We start from the raw sequence: 19,035 nt of genomic DNA on the forward strand, positions 1-19,035 counted from the left end.
TTTGAGGTCAAGCTAGGGCATGTTTTGGGGCCAATTTTACTACTAATGTAAGTGAGCAAAAGTCCTTTTTTGCCTGTAGAGAATTTTGTCATTGAATCCTTTATTATTTTTAGTGGAAAATTATTCTAGTGAACCTGCATTCCATTCCTAATAGCAAGCTATGGGCATTACTCATAATGGAAGGCTGTTTGGCAGTGGATGCAGTCAATTCCCTGCAGGCATTCACCGATGAACGAGATACTAAACTACCTTTCAGTGCAAGAGAGAAGCTTTGTCCACTGGAGCTAATACTGTGGGAAAAGTTGCATTCCAGTTCTATACAACGTGTCGGTTTGTAGATCAACATCTGTCCAGATTTTCCTGTACTTCTAAAGTTCTTGAACTCTTTGAGATATACATATGTTTGGGGGGCTGGTGTTATCCTTTTCTCCAAACTTAGACATTATGCATATTCTATAATGACATCTGAACATAGGCTAATAAATTTCAATACGTTGTTTTTTCTTTTAGCCTTTTGATCTGTGCTTCAAATGGACAGTAAGGAGGGTGTATGGTGATGTCAAATATTGCTGAAATGAAAAGTCTGTTTGATTTTTTTTTTTTTTATTCTTCACATTTTCAATACCCCTTTTAAAAGGTTTTTTGTCTTTTATAAAAAAGTATTGTGAATTTAAGGGGGAATTTTTTTAACGAGCGTTTGTTTTAAATATTGGATCTAACTCCTTATTTTCTAATAGTTTAGTAAAGCAGAAAAAAGACAGAAGGACAAATCCTGAACTGAGGTAAACTTTGTAGCTCTGTGGACTTTAGTGATGGTAGGGTAATTTAAAAGAGTTGAGGATCGACCTTGTGTTTTTTGGGTTATTTTATAAGTTAAATACTGAGGGTTTTGTAATATGTGGGGTTTGGGATTTGGTGCCTTTTTTTGTTTTCTTTTTTGTTTTCTTTTTAATATTTGTGATCATGGGAAATAACATCCCTCTCATATTTTAGGTGATGAAGTGGTCATCGTTCAAGATAAACTGGAAGGCATTAAAGCGAGGTACAAAGACATTATAAAATTGAGTTCTGATGTATCCAAGACTTTGGAGCAGGCTCTGCAGCTTGCAGGTCAACTGCACTCAACTCATGAGCAACTCAGCAAATGGCTTGATGAAGTAGAGGTGGAGTTACTCTCCTATGAAACTCAGATACCCAAGGGTGAAGAATTAAGCCAAGTACAAGAAAGACAAAAAGTAGGTTTTAGAATCTGTGCAATATTTATTGCTCTGTGGTTCAACAAGGTTATGTGTTAACTTATGTTTGACATAAAAATGTTTTTTGAATAACTGATTCCAGTATCAGATCATTTGACTAAACGCTGCAGTAGTTAAGAATCTACTCCCTTTCCAGAGTCATCTGTTGTAATCACTTATGCAGTTGGGCTGAGGTTTACTTTTAGCACAAGAGAAGCACAACATTTCTGTTTTTTTCAAGGAGCTGCCTAATACTGGGAAGACTTTGTTTGACAGCTTATGAGTTATTTTGGTTCTTCAGCTGTGGCATGGATAAAATTCTGTAAAGTATAAAAAAGTCAGCATTTTAAATATATTACTGATTTTGTTAAACTAGATTTGTTGAAAAAGAAAAAATGTAATATAAGCTGCATAGTATAGAAAATGTTGAGGAGGGGAAGCTTAAAAAAAATCCATTATATTTCTTTATATATATATATATATATATATATATATATATATATATATATATATATATATAAGTAATGAAACCACAGTAGGGAGGGTTCTGTACAGGTAAAGACTCATTCCTTTGTGTAAATATGTGCTTGGAATTTGATCCAGTCATTGTTCATTTAAGAAATCACTTGAATTCCTCATATTTTGCTATAATGCATGCTGATTTCACTTGCTGGTGATTTACTTAATTATGGAGTTGCAGTTTGCAACCATCCATTAGTTTTACTTTCTTTGGTTGCTTCATGAAGTACTAACAACTCTTACAAAATTGCAAAGAATTTCATACAGTCTTACTGACTGGACAAATACATTTAGGATAGATTATGTTGAAAATTCTCATTAAGGATCACCCACCTTTCTGTCAAACAACTTACAGTATCAAAAAGCTAATATAGCTCAGTCGAAAATAAGTATGGTAATTTATCCCTTTGGTTTGTGTGGAAAACATTTCAGTTCTTGACTCATAGTTGATAGAATGAAAACATGTGCAAACTGTGTATATTCCATTCATATATTACCATGTTGAAATGGTTTAATTGTTTTAAATGGCCTTTTTCAGGAGCTGAAAAAAGAAGCAAAGAACAACAAAGGCTTACTGGACACTCTGAATGAAGTTGGCAGTGCCTTCCTGGAACTGGTGCCGTGGAGAGCCAGAGAGGGGCTTGACAAGATGATAACAGAGGACAACGAACGTTACAGATTAGTGAGTGACACGATCTGTCAGAAGGTGGATGAGATTGATGCTGCCATCCTGAGATCCCAGCAGGTACTGAAAACTGTTCTTTGGGCCGTAACAGTCTCTGGCCATGGGTACCTGAATGAAAGATGTCCTTTAATAATGTTGCCAAAACTTGTTATGCTTGAGCAGCAAAAGGCCCATTTGAATGAAATGGGACTCCGTTTTTAAGATACGAATACCAGAACTCTGTCAATCTGTACACTGTTGTAGTTCTCTGCCTCTTTGTTGGTGCAAACATCAGTATTTTAGCGAAAATTGCTCTATCTTGTGGCTTCTTAAGTGGGAGTTTGTTTAATTAAGAACTGAATGGCCCACAGCTTTTGTAAATCATGTTGTGTTAAGTAAAATATGGTCCAGATCCTGAGCCAACTTTACTGGATGCAACACTGATATCTCTAGGCTTGCCACACCTTTTAGCATCAACTGATTGTCTAGCTCCTTTGCACTTTACATAGTTAAAAGTTGGATTATCTTATTCAAGCTGTAGTGGAGGATTTATATAACAATTGCTTTTATTCCTGTCTACAGTGCTTTTCTTCTTGGGGCTCAAAAACTGAGTTATTTAATATGTGGAGGTTTCTGTACATGCACAGAAACTCTCACTTTGGGAACTGAACTCCAATTTCATCACTAAATAGTCTCATATTTAAGCCTGCTTATAAATGTATCGTTTTCCAGTGTCTGCCTACAGTTTACAGGCATAAAAGTGTTGGTGGAGATTTCTATTTCTGCTAATAGTTCCCATAAACAGTTGTAACAGGACATGGAGAAAGCATGTGTGATAATCTCAATGTTTGCCGAAAGCCGACTAAAAGACACTGGCAGTAATTCAGATTTTCTTCTAACTGAGGTTAAAAATAACTTCTTGTTTCTTTTTAAGGGGTTTGCTATGAATATTATCTTGTCTCACTAACCAAATCCTCAAAAACGAAGGGTGATTTTTTTTTTTTTTTTTTTTTAAGTGAGGGATAAGGGTGAGATAGGAGAGTATATTTTGGCTCTCCTTCAGATTTTTTGAATTCCATGAGTATGTAGCATCCTCTAGCACAAGTTCAGCAATTTCAGGTCCAGGCATGAAAAGCCCAGAGCTGCTATTCCACTAGGTAGTGTTGCAAGGGCACATTGCACCCTCATCCTGCATATCCCTAACTTCCACTTCAGCCAACTCACATCACCACAATAAACTCCTATACACTATATCCTGTAATAAGTATCAGGTGGCTTAGTGCGCTTCCTGTGAAGGATAAGCTACTTTCCATTTAGATCATGCAAAATAAAAAGCATTTTTGGACAAGCTAGTGTTTTTGTAAACTTGATCTGTGCAACTTGTTCAAGTACCTGTACTATTAAGAAGTTTTGGGTAGAGGGCAAAGCTGCTAAGAGCACGAGGATTTAATAGGAGTAGTGTGGACTTTGTGCTAGATGTTACTGGCCCAAGGTGAGAAATGTGGTAGGCTATATGGATGGTTAATAGTGCTTCATGTTGTGAATGGAAGCTGGAAGGCTTAATAGAACTAATGCAATATCCTGGGTTTTAACTACCTGACCAAAATGCTCCCAGATGGATAGATTTATCTTAGACAGAAATTTAGCTACATGGTTTAATCTTCATTTCTCAATACTGAAAGCATTGGTTGGGATCCCCTAGTGAAGGAGTGCTATGTAGAAACACAAAGTCATATTCTACTTTTGGCTTACTTGTTCTTCACTCTAAAGCAGCCATAGAGAGTGCTTTAGAAAGCATTCATGGAGCAAATCACAGCATCATCACATTCAGAAGTCAGTCATTCCTCATTGGAAGAATAAGTACCACAATGAACTATGCTTGGTTAAGCTGGATGGGATTAAGTAAATCATTTCATAGTGACTGAAGGGCTTATAAGTAACTGTCATGCTTAAGGGGAAGAAAACATTTCAAATTTTGGGTTCAGAGAGTACCAATTTTATGCTTTTTATTCCTTAATGTTGTTTTTAAGCATTACAAATTACCCTTAGAAAACTGAGTTTAGAGTTCTGTGTCTTCTTGGTTCTATTTAACCTAGAAGTTTCACTGTCATGCCTTGATTTTGTTATTTCCGTTAAATATTTTCCAATATTACTTACATACCCATGAATATTGTGTACCAGGCAGTCACACTGCAGTTAGTTTGTACATGTAACACAATTGAAATTACCTTCCACATTTATGTCATAAATAGATAGGCTTCTGAAGAGCTTGGTTATGTACTCTAGTTTCTAAAACCAGGCTTTAACTACCACTGGTACATGTGCTTCATGCTGATGTTTATAGTACTGATTGTTTCAGAACATACATATATTAGGAAGTCACAATATTTAGGACAAAACTTATTTTCTCTTACTTTAAAAGACAAATGACATATAGTGAAAAAGAATGTTGTGTTCTTTCATGTAACAAATGGATTATAAAGGCTGAAAAAGATTGACTCATAAAGAATGAAATCTCCGAACCACTTCTTTTGTTTTTGTGGAACTCATGTTTAACTACTAAGACAAGTCTGATTTAGTGACTAAAATGAACTACAGCTATGTTAAAGAGTAGGGCTGTCATAGTCTACAGCCGTAAGACCAGCATATTTCAAGACAAGTGCAACTGAGAGTGTTCAGAAAGAGACTTCTGAGGAAAGTGTGGGTATCAATAAACACAAGTAGCAGCTTCTGACCTAAAATGTCCTGATAGACTTTTACAATAACTTGGGGCCATATTAGTGTCAGCTAATTTCAGTGGGGTCAGAGTTTTGACTAATTTAAAAAATAAATTCTTAGTAGTTTCTACATTGTGCATCTGATACATCCATGTAATATTTCTCTATGGCTTAGGCTCAAAGCTGCCCTGGTTGAGCTGCAACATTATGTATGCTAAGATGCATGCCTATAAACTTGATCTGAAGAGAGAATGAGTGATTTTTTTTTTCTTTTAATGTGGTCTTAGATTTCAGAAGACTTAGATCCCCACGCTCTCTTCTTCATGCTCTTCTTTACCAATTAGTAAGAAACAGGTCCTTTAAGTCCTCTGATTACGTTAGTGCTTTGAGGTAATTTCTGAAACATTTAAATGTTGGGTGATTGTAGTCAGAAATTAATCATTTAGGAAAGGATGGGCTGCACCTAAATGCTCATAAAAAATTTTTGCATTTAATCTGAGGTCTGGTTTTGGATGAAGTCCTGCCTTCTCTGAATTCAGTGAGGTTTTTGCCCTGACTTAGTTGAACTGGGATTGTTTTGCCTTGATCATTTAATACCAAAGCAGCTCTTCAGATTAATAGGGTAACATCAAATATCTGTGTCTCAGGATAATTGCAACACTAGCAATAATAATAAACAGAGAGATGGAAAAGACATGTGAAGGTAGAATAAAATGAAAATAAACAGTCTAGTTAAAATTCTGAGATTATAACCCTTTTTTATTTTCTTATGACTGCTGGAGAGCTGTAGGCTTTGGAAAAAAGTATTTGCTTCTGTTGCTCTGTCATTCTAATGAATTAAGATGCTTGTATTACAATCCCTCAGAACCGTTTTGGGCTTTGTATTTCATTATATAAAAACCTCAAATGTAAAGTGAGCCAGTGTCTTTCTAACAATTCAAAAGTATACTCTCTAGTCTTCTTTAAAATTTTTGAAACAGTTATTCTAATTTCATGTCTATGGAACTGCTGAACTAATTCATGTCTCCCTCATTTAGTTTGATCAAGCAGCTGATGCTGAATTTGCCTGGACTGCAGAAACAGAAAAGAAACTGATGTCTCTGGGTGATATTAGGCTTGAGCAAGACCAGACCACGGCTCAGCTGCAAGTTCAAAAGGTAAAAGAAATGCATTTCCAACTGTCATGTTAATTATTGGCCGGCACACTCTCCATCTAGAAAATGTACTGGCATGATTTAATTTTCAGTACATCATAATTAATGAACTTCAAACCCCAGTTTTTGCTCCATATATATTTTTTTTTATTCTAACCATTTTTTCTTGTGTTTCAAGGCTTTTACCATGGAGATTCTAAGGCACAAAGATACCATAGATGAACTTGTTAAATCTGGGGATAAGATTATGAAAACATGCACTGAGGAAGAGAAACAGATGATGAAGGTAAAATTCCTTAAATTGCAACTACAGTGGTAGATATGCAGACAATATATAAGTAGAATTATTCCTGTAATGTCTTGTTTGAAATACTAATGAGAAAGCATTAATTACAATCGCTTCTAGTCAGAGGATTGTAGTACTAGAGAAAATGCTGCTGTGTATCCCTCTCCTTCCTTCAGGGTGTTCAAAGAGCAAACGCTGTGTACTTGCTTCATTGCCTGACACTAATTTGTAGCCCCATTTATCATCTTAGACATCTGTGGTAAATAGTATTTTAGCCTATAGATGATTGAGTGAAGAGGTATTAGTCATCTGGGATGGTGTGTGGAATCTGGCTGTTTATCTTCTGAGTTCTTTTGGGTCAGTGACACTCTGGGCGTTTCTGTGCTGGATTCAATGGCTGTGCACCTCAGTGTGAATTTTTACTTTCATTTCTGCTAATTTCCGTATAGGCCTCGCTTGCCAAGATTATTCTATCCTGTTGACTGTCACAGCCCATGAAAGGCATTCTTATGCCTTTGTTTATTACACACACGCACAGAGCCTAATGTTGGGGCTGCAAACATGTACAGATGGATTTTTTGTGTTGGCTGTTGGCTTTAAGAAGGATTAGTTGTGTGGTTGGGATTTTTTTGCTAAATTACGGTGAGGCTGAATATGTTGTGTAAATTTAGTCCTTCCGATGACCACCCTCCTTGAACAGCAATGCTTCAGTAATTGTTCTCTGCTACAAGAACTCTGAATAAATTTGATTTGCTTCTAAGTGAATTTAAAATAGATGAGAAGTTCTATCTATGAAACTGTAGTCATAAGGGAGAGCAGTTTTGTGGGAGTCTCTATTAAATAGTTTTATTTGTCAAAAATACTGTATATCTGTGTATTAGACTAGATTTTGTCCTCTGGATAGCATCTCTTTATTTAATTTATGTGCAAGACATAACAAAGGAAAGAATAGCTTGTTCAGCCAAAAAAAATTCTTTACTTCACATTCAAAGGCTTGCTTATATGTCTAGTTTTATCAAGGCTAGGATTTATATGCATTGTCATATATATAATATTTCATAAACTTGATAACATGGGCAGTCTTCCACAGGAAAAATGTATGGCTAGTTGAAACTTTCTTTTATCATCACATGCCCAAATACAGTAGATTTGTAATGTTTAAACCTTATAGTTCTATCACTGTTATCTATGTTATTAATGTTAGTACATTCTCATTAAGTAATATACGCTAACCTGGAAAATAATGTTTTATGGTTGCTTTTGTAAGTTTGTGAACTACAAGCACAACAGTATAAACTATTCTCTTGCCAGATTAAAAAAAGAACCCCAAACCCAACAGCCCAACAGATTTTGTGTATTGTTCATGCTGCTTTGATTCAGAAATGCTGTGGAAAATTTAATTTCTGCCAAGTGTCACTGAAGATAAGCATCTGCAGTAAGGAAGCGGGGCTAAGATCTGCAGTCAGATCATGTGCAGCTTGACTGGAAGCCCTATGAGTAAAGTATTATTTGTAAATTACAGTATCATTAAATATATTCTAAATCCTTTGCAAGTACTCTGCCAAATTCTAATCTGCCACATTATTGATTCTGTCCACTTTAAACACTGATACTGTAAAAACATTATCAAAACTAAAATTTGGTTCGCTGTGAATTGGTGCTATGATTATCAAAGACTGTTTAGAAATGAAGGTAGTGGACACATGGAAAAAACATACATTGGGGTTTTTTATTAATATTACTTTACAGAAAAAAATGGAAAGCCTCTTACAGAAATATGATGCAGTCTGTCAAATGAACTCAGAGAGAAACCTTCAGCTGGAACGGGCTCAGTCCCTGGTTAACCAGTTCTGGGAGACTTATGAAGAACTTTGGCCGTGGTTAACTGAAACAGAAATGATCATCTCTCAGCTTCCTGCACCAGCCCTTGAATATGAAACTTTAAAGCAACAACAAGAAGAACACAGGGTAAGTATTTTGCCAGTTTTGAAAAATGAAGAGTCAAACCCCAGAAAGTAATTTGCTAAAACTCTGGAGTACTCTGCAAAATGCTTAAAATCCGAACAGATATTCTTCTGTTGAAAAAACACTATTATTTAAAATAATAATACGAAGTAAATATATTTTCGATCGTTCCTCTACTGTTTACGAAACTGTGCATGCAAACAAGAGTCTCTGGAGAAGGCAGCAAATGATGTATAAGCATAAAAGAAGGCTAAAGGAGAAAAAAATTACTATTGTACTGAGAGAACTGAGCATGTAAGTTATTAGTTAAGAAGTATATTTAAAAGTACACATTAATGTCAGTATTGGAACAAACCAAACCCATAAACAAAAAGAACAGGCATGAGTTGTTGGAGCGAGGAACAAAAAGGGGGTACAGTCTGTATACAGATATGCACATGTGTTGGTCTTATGCACATATAAAAAATTTGGTTTTTATTTTGTTCATAGCATTGAAACTACACTTACCTGAGTCAGGAAGGTGGACAATTAGAGAGCGAAAAATTGCTTGCTTGGATCCAGCCAAATAATTTCTCATGTCAAGAATGTTTGTTATGTACTAATTAAAACAAATAATTGTTTACCATAACATCACAAAATAGAGGCAACAGTGTTGTAGACTGGCCACTGTGTGGGCTCTCTTACATGGATATACAATCAGCTGGGATAAAAATTAGTATATCTCAACAGTGACTACTACTATCACATGGAATCAGATGTATCCCACTGAGGTTAAAAAAAATCATGCATGTTTTGGCAGATGCAAAATCTGTATGGCCATTGGAGATACCTGTCTCTCCCTGCTAGCATAGTTTTTCTTTGATTATTTTAGCTGCCTCAATTAAGTGACTCAAGTTAGATAGGATGAAGGCTGGCTTCATAGTCTTGTTTACTCTGAGACCAGCTGATGAAATGTGCCACTCTTATGTACTGGTAAACACTGGGTTCGCTCATTTGTCTTCCTATTATGTCCAGAATGAACAAACAAGTTCTGTTAAGACTAGCTATATAACATGAGCTTTAGAAGCTATCTTGATTAGTCACCACAAACCATATCATGCTTGCTTTACTTGCAGGATTGTTCCTCATCTACTTTAATCATGCTGCTTCCATGAGAGGCCTTTCAGATGAGCTTCTATTTTTGCGTTTTCCCCGGGCTATGCCATTAGCTGAGATTTGTTTGTTAACTAGAAGATTAATGTTAGGCCCTCTTAACATGTAATCTGCTCCTAAACACTTGTTTACTGGAATTGTTTACCCAATAGTAGATCATGGAGAAGACCAAATCATTCATTGTTCTGTTAAAAAGAAGAAGAAGGGAAAAAGGTCGTTTTCAGTGTGAATTGACAACTTAACATTTCTGTTCTGATGTATTTACTGATGACTATCTTTGTTCCAAGTTGTGAAATTCATAGACTTGATTCTGTGTGAGTAACATGCAGTCAGTTTGGTTTGAAATGAGCTGTGGGCAGAGTATTAGCATAAGGTTTGGACCCAGAAATGTCCATTCCTGTGGCCTTGTGTCAAATCATCTCTGTGCTCAGAAGTAAAACACATGCAATTATTTTCTAAAAACTTTAAAACTATTCTTAGTTTCACCTTTTCCCTGCTAATCAACATTATTTCTCTTGTGGCAAGGTATACAAATAGAGTTACATTCAAAGTAAGTAGTTAGAATCAAGGGAGGGTTATATTTTCATTGCTATTTGGACTGTGAAGAATCATGGTCACTGTCTTTTCAGTCTTCTCAACCTCTGTTCTTCTGGGGAGGAGCAAGGAAGCAAGCCAGTATCAGGATTTCTTTTTAAGGGAAGGACCGTAGTTGAAGAGAAGAGAATTTATTTACACTGGGACTGATATAGGCCCTTTTCTGTGTCTTCATTAATTTAAACAAACTCTCAGCTGGGAGGAACAGTGCATGTGCCTCTCATACCCCTGTGCAGGGGCTGTAGGATAGAACACATGAAAGTCACAGCACTGAGAGGGACAGTGCCTCGCAAGACAGTGGATTTTTCTGAAAAGGGAAGTAAAATATGAGAAAGTAAATAAAATGAGGGAAGGATGGGGCTATTCCCACAAAAAAACTCTTTCCCTTTTGTCAGTTCTATGGGCGCAAGGAAGAAAATCTGAAACCCTTAGACAAGTTGGAAGACACATTATGACATTTCGCTTCCACAAGCCTCTGCTCAATGTTTGGCACAGTTTTGACTTCAGGGGTGGACGATGAGAGGTCAAATTTAATTCACTTACTAATTACTTGTTAAACATTGTGTCAGTAGAATAATAGCGCTGTTATGAAGACAGAGGGGTCTTGTGGCCAGAGACTGCTAAACTAGGTTGATAAGCCTCTACTGATCACCCTTCCATGTCCTTTTGTCCTTTCACTTATTTCTTTGACTCTCTGTTGTGCTGGTTTCCTCTTCTTAAATCAAGGATAATTTGAATTAATTTTCTTGAAATGCAGTACCTCTTTCTGTGATGTTCCTCAATGAAAGGCTTTGCAGCAAGTGACCAGTATCAACATGAAAAGTATACATGTGGTGGTGTTACGCCCATGTCTGGAATATTGTTGCCATTTCTGTTATTATAGGTACTAAATATGATGAGGACTGTCTGTTGTTAGCATCACATGCATAGTTAGCATCTTATATTTTACCTGTAATCATATGTCCTACCAGAGTGTTGCATAGGCATTTCCAGCATGTCTCTAATTCTGATGTTTTATGCCTGGATAGCTCTCTGTTGGAATGGGAATGATCACTGGCAAAGCAGTCATTAACTTTATTTCTGCTTTATATTAGGATGAAGGGTATTTGTTTAGAATTTCTTGCCAGCTGGATGTGTTGGAAGTGTGGACAGTTGTAATGTGGTGGTGCAAGCATAAGAAACTGATAAGTTGTTTCATTTGTTATAGCAACTGCGTGAGCTGATCGCTGAGCACAAGCCTCATATAGATAAGATGAACAAAACTGGGCCTCAGTTGCTGGAGCTGAGCCCAGGAGAAGGTTTTTCTATCCAAGAGAAATATGTGGCAGCTGACATTCTTTACAGTAAAATCAAGGAAGATGTCAAAAAGCGAGCACTGGCACTGGATGAAGCCATTTCTCAGTGTACCCAGGTATCAATTTAAGTTTAAAATATAATTGGGTTCATTCAATGGAAAAATACACATTGTCATTTTATATGTATATATCAAGACTAAACTGCTGCTTCACCTGGATTTTTCAACCTAATGGCCTGCAAATGTTCATGTCACAGCTAATGGCATTGATTTTTCTATTTCTTGAGAGGTTATAATTTTATATATTGGTCAGTATTATGACTTTGTAGCAACTGAAAAATGTTATTGCTACTTAATTTTGAAGTAAAAAATCAAGAAGTCTAAAAATGTGGGATTTTATTTTCACTTTTGTGTTCTCTTACTGGTCTGTTAGTAGCTGATGCTTAATTTTTAAATGAATGTCACTTTTGATCAGTTAATTTGAGTACAGTTATTTCTAGAAATAGGCAACTGAAGTTAGCAGAGAGTTACCAGTGGAACTAGAGGGTAGTTTAGCAGTGTTAATAGCATATGCTCTTCACTGCAGACCCAAAGGAACTTAATGTAATATACACTGAAACTGTTACAGAAAAGTATTACGAGCAAAGTCAGACTTCACAAAACATCATCAGCATAAAATTCTGGTCAGGTCCACAAATGTAGCATCTTCATTTCATAGCTTCACCACCCTATGAAATGAACCTAAATAGAGGATTGTCAGGTGTTGCACTCTAGCGACTGTTAATTTTTGGGTTAATTGCCATTAAATCCACACTGAACTTCTTTTACTCAACCCCAAATTTCAGAAAAGAACTTGGTAAAACTTTGTACATAAACCCATACAAAAACCTGAATAAAAATACTTTGTTTTATACTGGTGTTTTAATAGAAAATTCCCCTTTTTTCCCTGTTCACTGGAAATTAAGTGCTATATTCTCTTAAGATCTTAAATACTAAATAAAGAAATACACCTCGAAGTGCTTATCAAGTCTACATTGTAAATAATTTTTGTCAGGTCGTTATACTTAATGTCAGATTCCTAGCCCCTGGAGACTGAGTTTAAGAATGTGAGGCAAAAATAAGTGACATCACATGTCATCCTGCTTTTGAACTGGTTATATGTATATAACATATGGATATATACACATATATGTATATATATATAAAATGTATATACATTTTAAACAACCCTTATTCATACCTCTGAAAGATGCCCGATTATTTAGATCCTGTGTTTTTCTATGTCGGAAATGCTTAGTCCTCCCCATATTTGGAGCTGCCTATTTGAAAATCAAGATATTTACTTAGTATTCGAGTCCCTGTTTTGTATGTGATAGACATCAACATACTGGCTAAGTACAGAAAGCAAGAATTAGAAATGCATTCTTTGGTAACACCTAAAATATAATCAGATGTTGAGAAAATACTTAATTATTTATGCAGTACTTTATGGTTCATTTTATATACCTAAATGTATATGCAAATGGCAAAGCAAAACATTGTAATGTCTACAGAATGTAATTATATATAATCTTCTTTTTTTATTAAGATACATAAATATATATTATCACAGCTCTGTACTATGATGTCTGTGTCAATGTTTGTCTAGACATTCCTTGAAAAATAATTATTTAACTCTTCAGGTTTTAAATTATATTAAATTGCATTATGTATCAACAGAAGGGCATAATAACATATTGAGGTAGAATTTTCTTCCTTTTAAGTTCTAAAACACTGTCTCATTCATTGAGCTTGAGTACAAGGAGGGCCACTGAATGCACTGACAACTTAAAAATATAATATATGTCTTAAAATTAGACCTAAATATTGCCAATTTAATTTCAGTTTTTATAATTTTTGTAAGGTTTTGTTGCCAGAATCAGTTTTTCAGAAGTCTTGAATGTGGGAAGGCTACTTATCTTTCAAAACACATTTTGCTGGCTCGTATGACATTCACACTTCTAACAAAAACACTGAGTGCCATAACATTAGTCACAAAGTCTGATTTGAAGTGGGTTGTGTGGTGGGAAAAAGTAATTACATTTATATCGCCTATGTTCCTTTGAATAGAAGGGATGTAGCTATTTGTTCACATAAGGTAATCTTGTTTTGCTGTGCTCTTTCTAGCACCTTTCCCAAGTGTTGTCAGGAGTGCTTTTTGTAGATCCTGGAGGGTCATTAAATGCACCCGCGATTTATGGATTTCTTTAATTCGAAAAGGGGCATGGTGGTGTGAGATTTTAGGAATCTCTGTGAATCCAAAAGCATATTAGTAAAGGCTAACTTTGGACCTATGCCAGAGTTTGAACCATATTAACACAGCTGTAATTCAGTTTCTGAGCACCTACCTGGGCTCAGTCAAACATGGATGAATATCCTATGTACACTATTGTGTGCTTTCAGTTTCAGAAGGTCACATACCTTTACTGCACGAGCAAACACTACCTGTCCACTAAGAAATGTCTTTTTGAATGATCTCACATATCAAGCCCTAATCGATGGTATGTTGGTTGTAACAGGAAAATGTATGTATTTAATTGTAAGGTAAATATCTTTCTAAATGATGAAATCAGAAAGCCATTTCTCCCTAAAATAAGCTACCACTACTTTATGAATTACACAGGACTAAGTACAAGTAGATTCTGCTGTAGTTCAGAGGAAGTGTCTCAGGACTGAACACCAACTTAATAGTAAAATTCTTAAATTTGACAGCAGGTACCATTTTGCAAGGTTATTTTTGCAATTTACGTATTAACAGAGCCAGGAGGGGGGCATTGTAAGTTGCACATATATATGTTTGATAGAGATGATAATTTTAAAGTACCTTTTTCCAAGAGAATTTCAGATGCCATTTTTCGTGTTTGGGGTTTTTTTTTCTAACTTCTCTTCCACTTCTTTCTGTCCTTTACCCCCCTCCCAGTTTCATGACAAGATAGATCCAACTCTTGAGAGTCTGAAACGCATAGCTGAACGTCTGAGGCAGCCACCTTCAATCTCGGCAGAGGTTGAGAAGATTAAAGAGCAAATCAGTGAAAATAAGAATGTATCTGTGGATCTGGAAAAACTTCAGCCAGTGTATGAGACGCTTAAACAGAGAGGGGAGGAAATGATTGCTCGCTCAGAAGGCACTGATAAGGATATATCTGCTAAAGGTAGTAGACTGAGGAAACTTTCACGTAGTGGAAATGCAGTAAGCTGCAGCATATAAAATTCTTCATTTCTGATGACCACTAATCTGGGGAATGTGTTCTTCTGGAGAAGCTGCTAAAGATTTATAAAAGCAAAGCATTCATTTAAAATAATTAATTGTGGATATGACCTTTGTTTTATTTTTAAAGGCCATAGTGTTTGTTTCCACTTAACGTTATAAGGAGTCCTATAAAGAAACAATTTTAGAGTCTAAATTTAAAAATGTACACATATGTTTCTGCTGTAGAACTAGAGAGAGATTTATGACCAAGAATTATTTGCCAAGGTAGTAATCTAGTTCCTTTGTTGTTTAGCTGTTCAAGATAAACTGGACCAAATGGTCCTAGTTTGGGAAGACATCCAGACTTTGACTGAGGAAAGGGAGGCCAAACTGTTGGATGTAATGGAACTAGCTGAAAAGTTTTGGTGTGATCATATGGCTCTTGTAGCTACTATTAAAGATACTCAGGACTTTATTCGAGAACTGGAGGGACCTGGAGTTGACCCATCTGTAGTCAAGCAACAGCAAGAAGCTGCAGAGGTCAGTAGAAAGTAATTTGTTCATTTGAAGTACTTTATTTATGGTATGCAGATGAAAAACAGAATTACTATGAAATACCATAGGAGGATATGTTATTTGTTAGAGACCAAGAGGGATAATTGTGTAGAAATTTACAATAATGGTATCTCAAGAGTCTACAGTAAATAACATGTATCAGTGCTTAATTGCAATAAGCATGCAACATGTGCTTGCTGTTATATTTCCTTATTTGTTTATAAACATATGTATAATAACCATGTCACCAAGACTCTTAAAAGTTATACATACTTTAGATTCCTTGAGTACTCTGTAACATCTAAATGAAAGGTGTACAAATGTATTATACTCTATGAATTATCCTCTAAGCCTGTAATTACTTATGCTGATAGTTAAAGATTTAAAGGTTGAATGATAACCTCTGACAAAGAAGACACTCTGATTAAAGAAATCTAATTTAAAACTTCCTGTTTATTTTTTCCATCTCCTGCAAAATGATATCATAAGCCATTGTTACAATTTAGACTGATGTCAGCTGATTTCACTCTGATACTTCAAAGGGATGCTTGTATTTTAAGCGTCCAACTGTAAGTCCAAGCGACCTGAAAGAAAACAAAGGTGGAATTCTGCTGTGTTTTATCTTGAAAGCAAGTTGTACATAGATTATTAAATTTAGTAATAGCAGTGTTGGATTTTTTTCTCTTTGTAGGCTGCTAAAGAAGAAATTGATGGACTACAAGAAGAATTAGAAACAGTTGTGAGCCTTGGCTCTGAACTTAGAGCTGCTTGTGGAGAGCCTGACAAACCTATTGTAAACAAGAGTATAGATGAGGTATGGGAAATGCATATGCTTAGGTCTGTTACGTGAGATGCTTGTTCAGCTGAAATTGGTATATTCCCCATGCCCCCAACAAATTTTGAAAATAAAAATTTTGTGGCAAAAGTGAGACACCCTGAAGTTCTTATGGTAAAGTAGGGTTTGCCTTTTGAGTAAATGAATCTTAGATAAGATTAGAATGTACTGACTGTTTTATTTCATTGATTTTTAGTAAAAGACATTGATTTTTCTGTAAAAGATTTTTTTTTTAAATACTCACTGATTAATATGGTAGATGACTATTTCTTGCAAAAGTAATGCTGGAATAAATTTCGGATACATCTGGTTTATGCCCAGTGAGATATCTTAACCGAGACAATCTTGTTTGGATGACTACAAAGTACTTTTAATTTTTCTAGTGTTCTGCAATGTATTATTCTTTTAAGCTACTTTTATTATAATGATGCAACTCTAAATGATTTAGTAGGATTTCCTCTCTTAACTATCATTTCTATGTTAATAAAAATATTCAATCAGTATTGAAGGTTAGAGCTTTTGTAATCCAGAACCTCTAGTGAATTCTGAAAGAAACTAGATATGCAGTGATAGGGAGAACAAGAACATTAGTATGGAATGAATACGAACTATTCATGCTCAGTTAATTAGTGTTATTGATCAGTGAAGAATTAGTAAATGGTAATTATACAGTGGTAAAATTCTTTTGTCCATGGGACTAAATTGCACTTACTTGCAGCTGAATTCTGCCTGGGATGCCCTAAACAAAACATGGAAAGAACGGGTTGATAAGCTTGCTGAAGCTATGCAGGCAGCTGTTCAATACCAAGATGGACTGCAGGTAAGATGATGTGATATACCTAACCCAGTCTTGAGTCAATGCTATTTAATGTGGTTGTAGTAAAAAACGTTATGTGATTAGGTAGGTGACACGTAATGTATCACTCTGATTGTAGTGACTATTTTCTTCAGGAGGCAGGTATTTTTTCTCAAGATTGGTTGGGGTTATTTTGTTGGGGAGGGTTTTGCATTAAAGAATAAATCTGCTGGGTTGTTTTCTTCACGTGTATTTTCTTCATGTCCGTATATTGCACTGTGTTTAGATTAAAAATTAATGTCTCCTTGTTTATTGATAAGAGCAGAGGGTTTTTGAGAGCACACATTCTTAGTAATCCTGCTCACATTTTCTTGTGATAGTTAGTGCTTCATATGCTATGCAAGTTGAAGTTGTGACACATCTTCATGATCTGAAAGGAACAGATTACAAGTCCATATTCTAGCTTGCTGCTATTTTTTTTTTTTTGAATGGAGGACGGTTAAAGGACTTGAATTTTATTCCACTTCTTTTGTAGGTCAACTAGTCAAGTTTCTATATTTTAAACATAAAATATTATTAACATAATGTTGCTGGACCATTATACTCAGTATAATTTATCCTATCACAATACTTTAGAAGATGATTTAAATCTGTAGGTAAATTTTCCAGCAGTTTTTCAGTTTTTTTAAGATGTCTTGTAGATTGTACTTCCTACAACTGATGAAGTTTAAAAAAAATCACAAGGGGGGGTTGGACTAGATGACCTTTAAAGGTCTTCCAGCCCAAATTATTCTTTGATTCTATGTCTTTTCTCTTTATGAGCTGCTGGAGTTTTTTTGATGTTTTTTTTTTTTTTTTCTTGGTGAAATTACTGTCTTGTTTGGTTCATTAAAATCGTTAAAATTAAATTTCACATGACACTGAGAGCAGTTACTTCTGTATTTGGTGCAGATCAAGCAGCAGAACACTGCTTAAAATAGTGCAACGTGCCTGTTTTGCAGTGCATCCTCACTTAGTATTTTTCTCCAAGTTCTCCCATGTTCATACTGTGCAGAGATTGACTAGACAATTAGGAAAATAGCCATTGGTTTAAGTGCTTTCTATTTCCTTTGACTGTACATTGTACATCCTACAAGCTTGGTACTTTGCAAGAACTGAATTTAAGTGCTGTCTTGCACTCATTTCAATAGACAATATGAAAAGTATTGTGGACATATTGTTAACTGCAGCTGCCTCATCGTGTTGAGTGTGTTGGGGTTAGTTCTCCTTTTCTCAGGGAGATGTGTAGCAGTGGGCAAGTTCAACAAGTTGTCCTAAGCCTTTCTTCATAATGATATCTCTACACATAATAGGCAGGAGGAAAAGGGCCTAGCAGAGGTGGTTTTTATCCTGTGCAATTACGCAGATTGATGCAGCTGTTCTTAATCTATGTGAAATATTCTTGGGGTTCTGCACTGTATCAGGAGCGAAAGAAATAGCCACAAAGCATCAGAACTGGGGAGATGTCACTTATTTTTTTAAGTTATAACTGCATTATCCTATGGAGATTCATTCTAGCTCAGTTATGGTCCTTCACCACCTAATATATACTGAATGCGTAGTTCCATGTTTCTTACACAAATAACATTCTTCAAAAACAGTTTGCTTGTAATCCTCATTTAAGGCATGTTATCTATCACCTTCCGTTTTCACTCCAAACAACTGCAGAACAGAGTTGTCTTGTATTTACCTTCTAGGGTATTCATAAAAATTGCAGATTTTACACAAGAAGTAGAGTGCAACTCAGCAGGAATAATTCTGTGAGAATGTTGCTGCTAATAGAAGCAGGAGCTTGTACATTCAGTCTTGCAGCTTGTACATTCCTGTAATTGTTACATGGATACTTGACATTTGTTCTATTGTATTGCAAAAGAAATGTTTTTGCTGAGAAAGTTATTTTCTTTTAAAGAGCACAGCAATACCTTCTCTGGAATGAAAAAAAAAGTTCTGATGTTTTACTTAATACAACTTTCAAACATGACAGTATTTCTCTGCTCAGAC

General features: G+C 35.5%; 1 protein-coding gene across 31 annotated transcripts in view; it reads left to right on the top strand.

Moving 5' to 3' along the window:
• Positions 1-19,035, top strand: part of DST (dystonin) — a 306,991-nt gene that overhangs the window by 245,706 nt on the left and 42,250 nt on the right. For all 31 annotated transcript variants that reach the window (XM_032682528.1, XM_032682533.1, XM_032682525.1 and 28 more), the window contains 10 exons: positions 994-1,235; positions 2,293-2,499; positions 6,173-6,292; positions 6,468-6,575; positions 8,325-8,543; positions 11,494-11,697; positions 14,540-14,771; positions 15,123-15,349; positions 16,056-16,178; positions 16,918-17,019. In XM_032682528.1, the coding sequence (XP_032538419.1) occupies positions 994-1,235; positions 2,293-2,499; positions 6,173-6,292; positions 6,468-6,575; positions 8,325-8,543; positions 11,494-11,697; positions 14,540-14,771; positions 15,123-15,349; positions 16,056-16,178; positions 16,918-17,019 (1,784 nt within the window). The remainder of the gene's footprint in view (positions 1-993; positions 1,236-2,292; positions 2,500-6,172; positions 6,293-6,467; positions 6,576-8,324; positions 8,544-11,493; positions 11,698-14,539; positions 14,772-15,122; positions 15,350-16,055; positions 16,179-16,917; positions 17,020-19,035) is intronic.

Source organism: Chiroxiphia lanceolata, chromosome 3, assembly GCF_009829145.1.
Source record: "Chiroxiphia lanceolata isolate bChiLan1 chromosome 3, bChiLan1.pri, whole genome shotgun sequence".
In the NCBI taxonomy this organism is placed as follows: domain Eukaryota; kingdom Metazoa; phylum Chordata; class Aves; order Passeriformes; family Pipridae; genus Chiroxiphia; species Chiroxiphia lanceolata.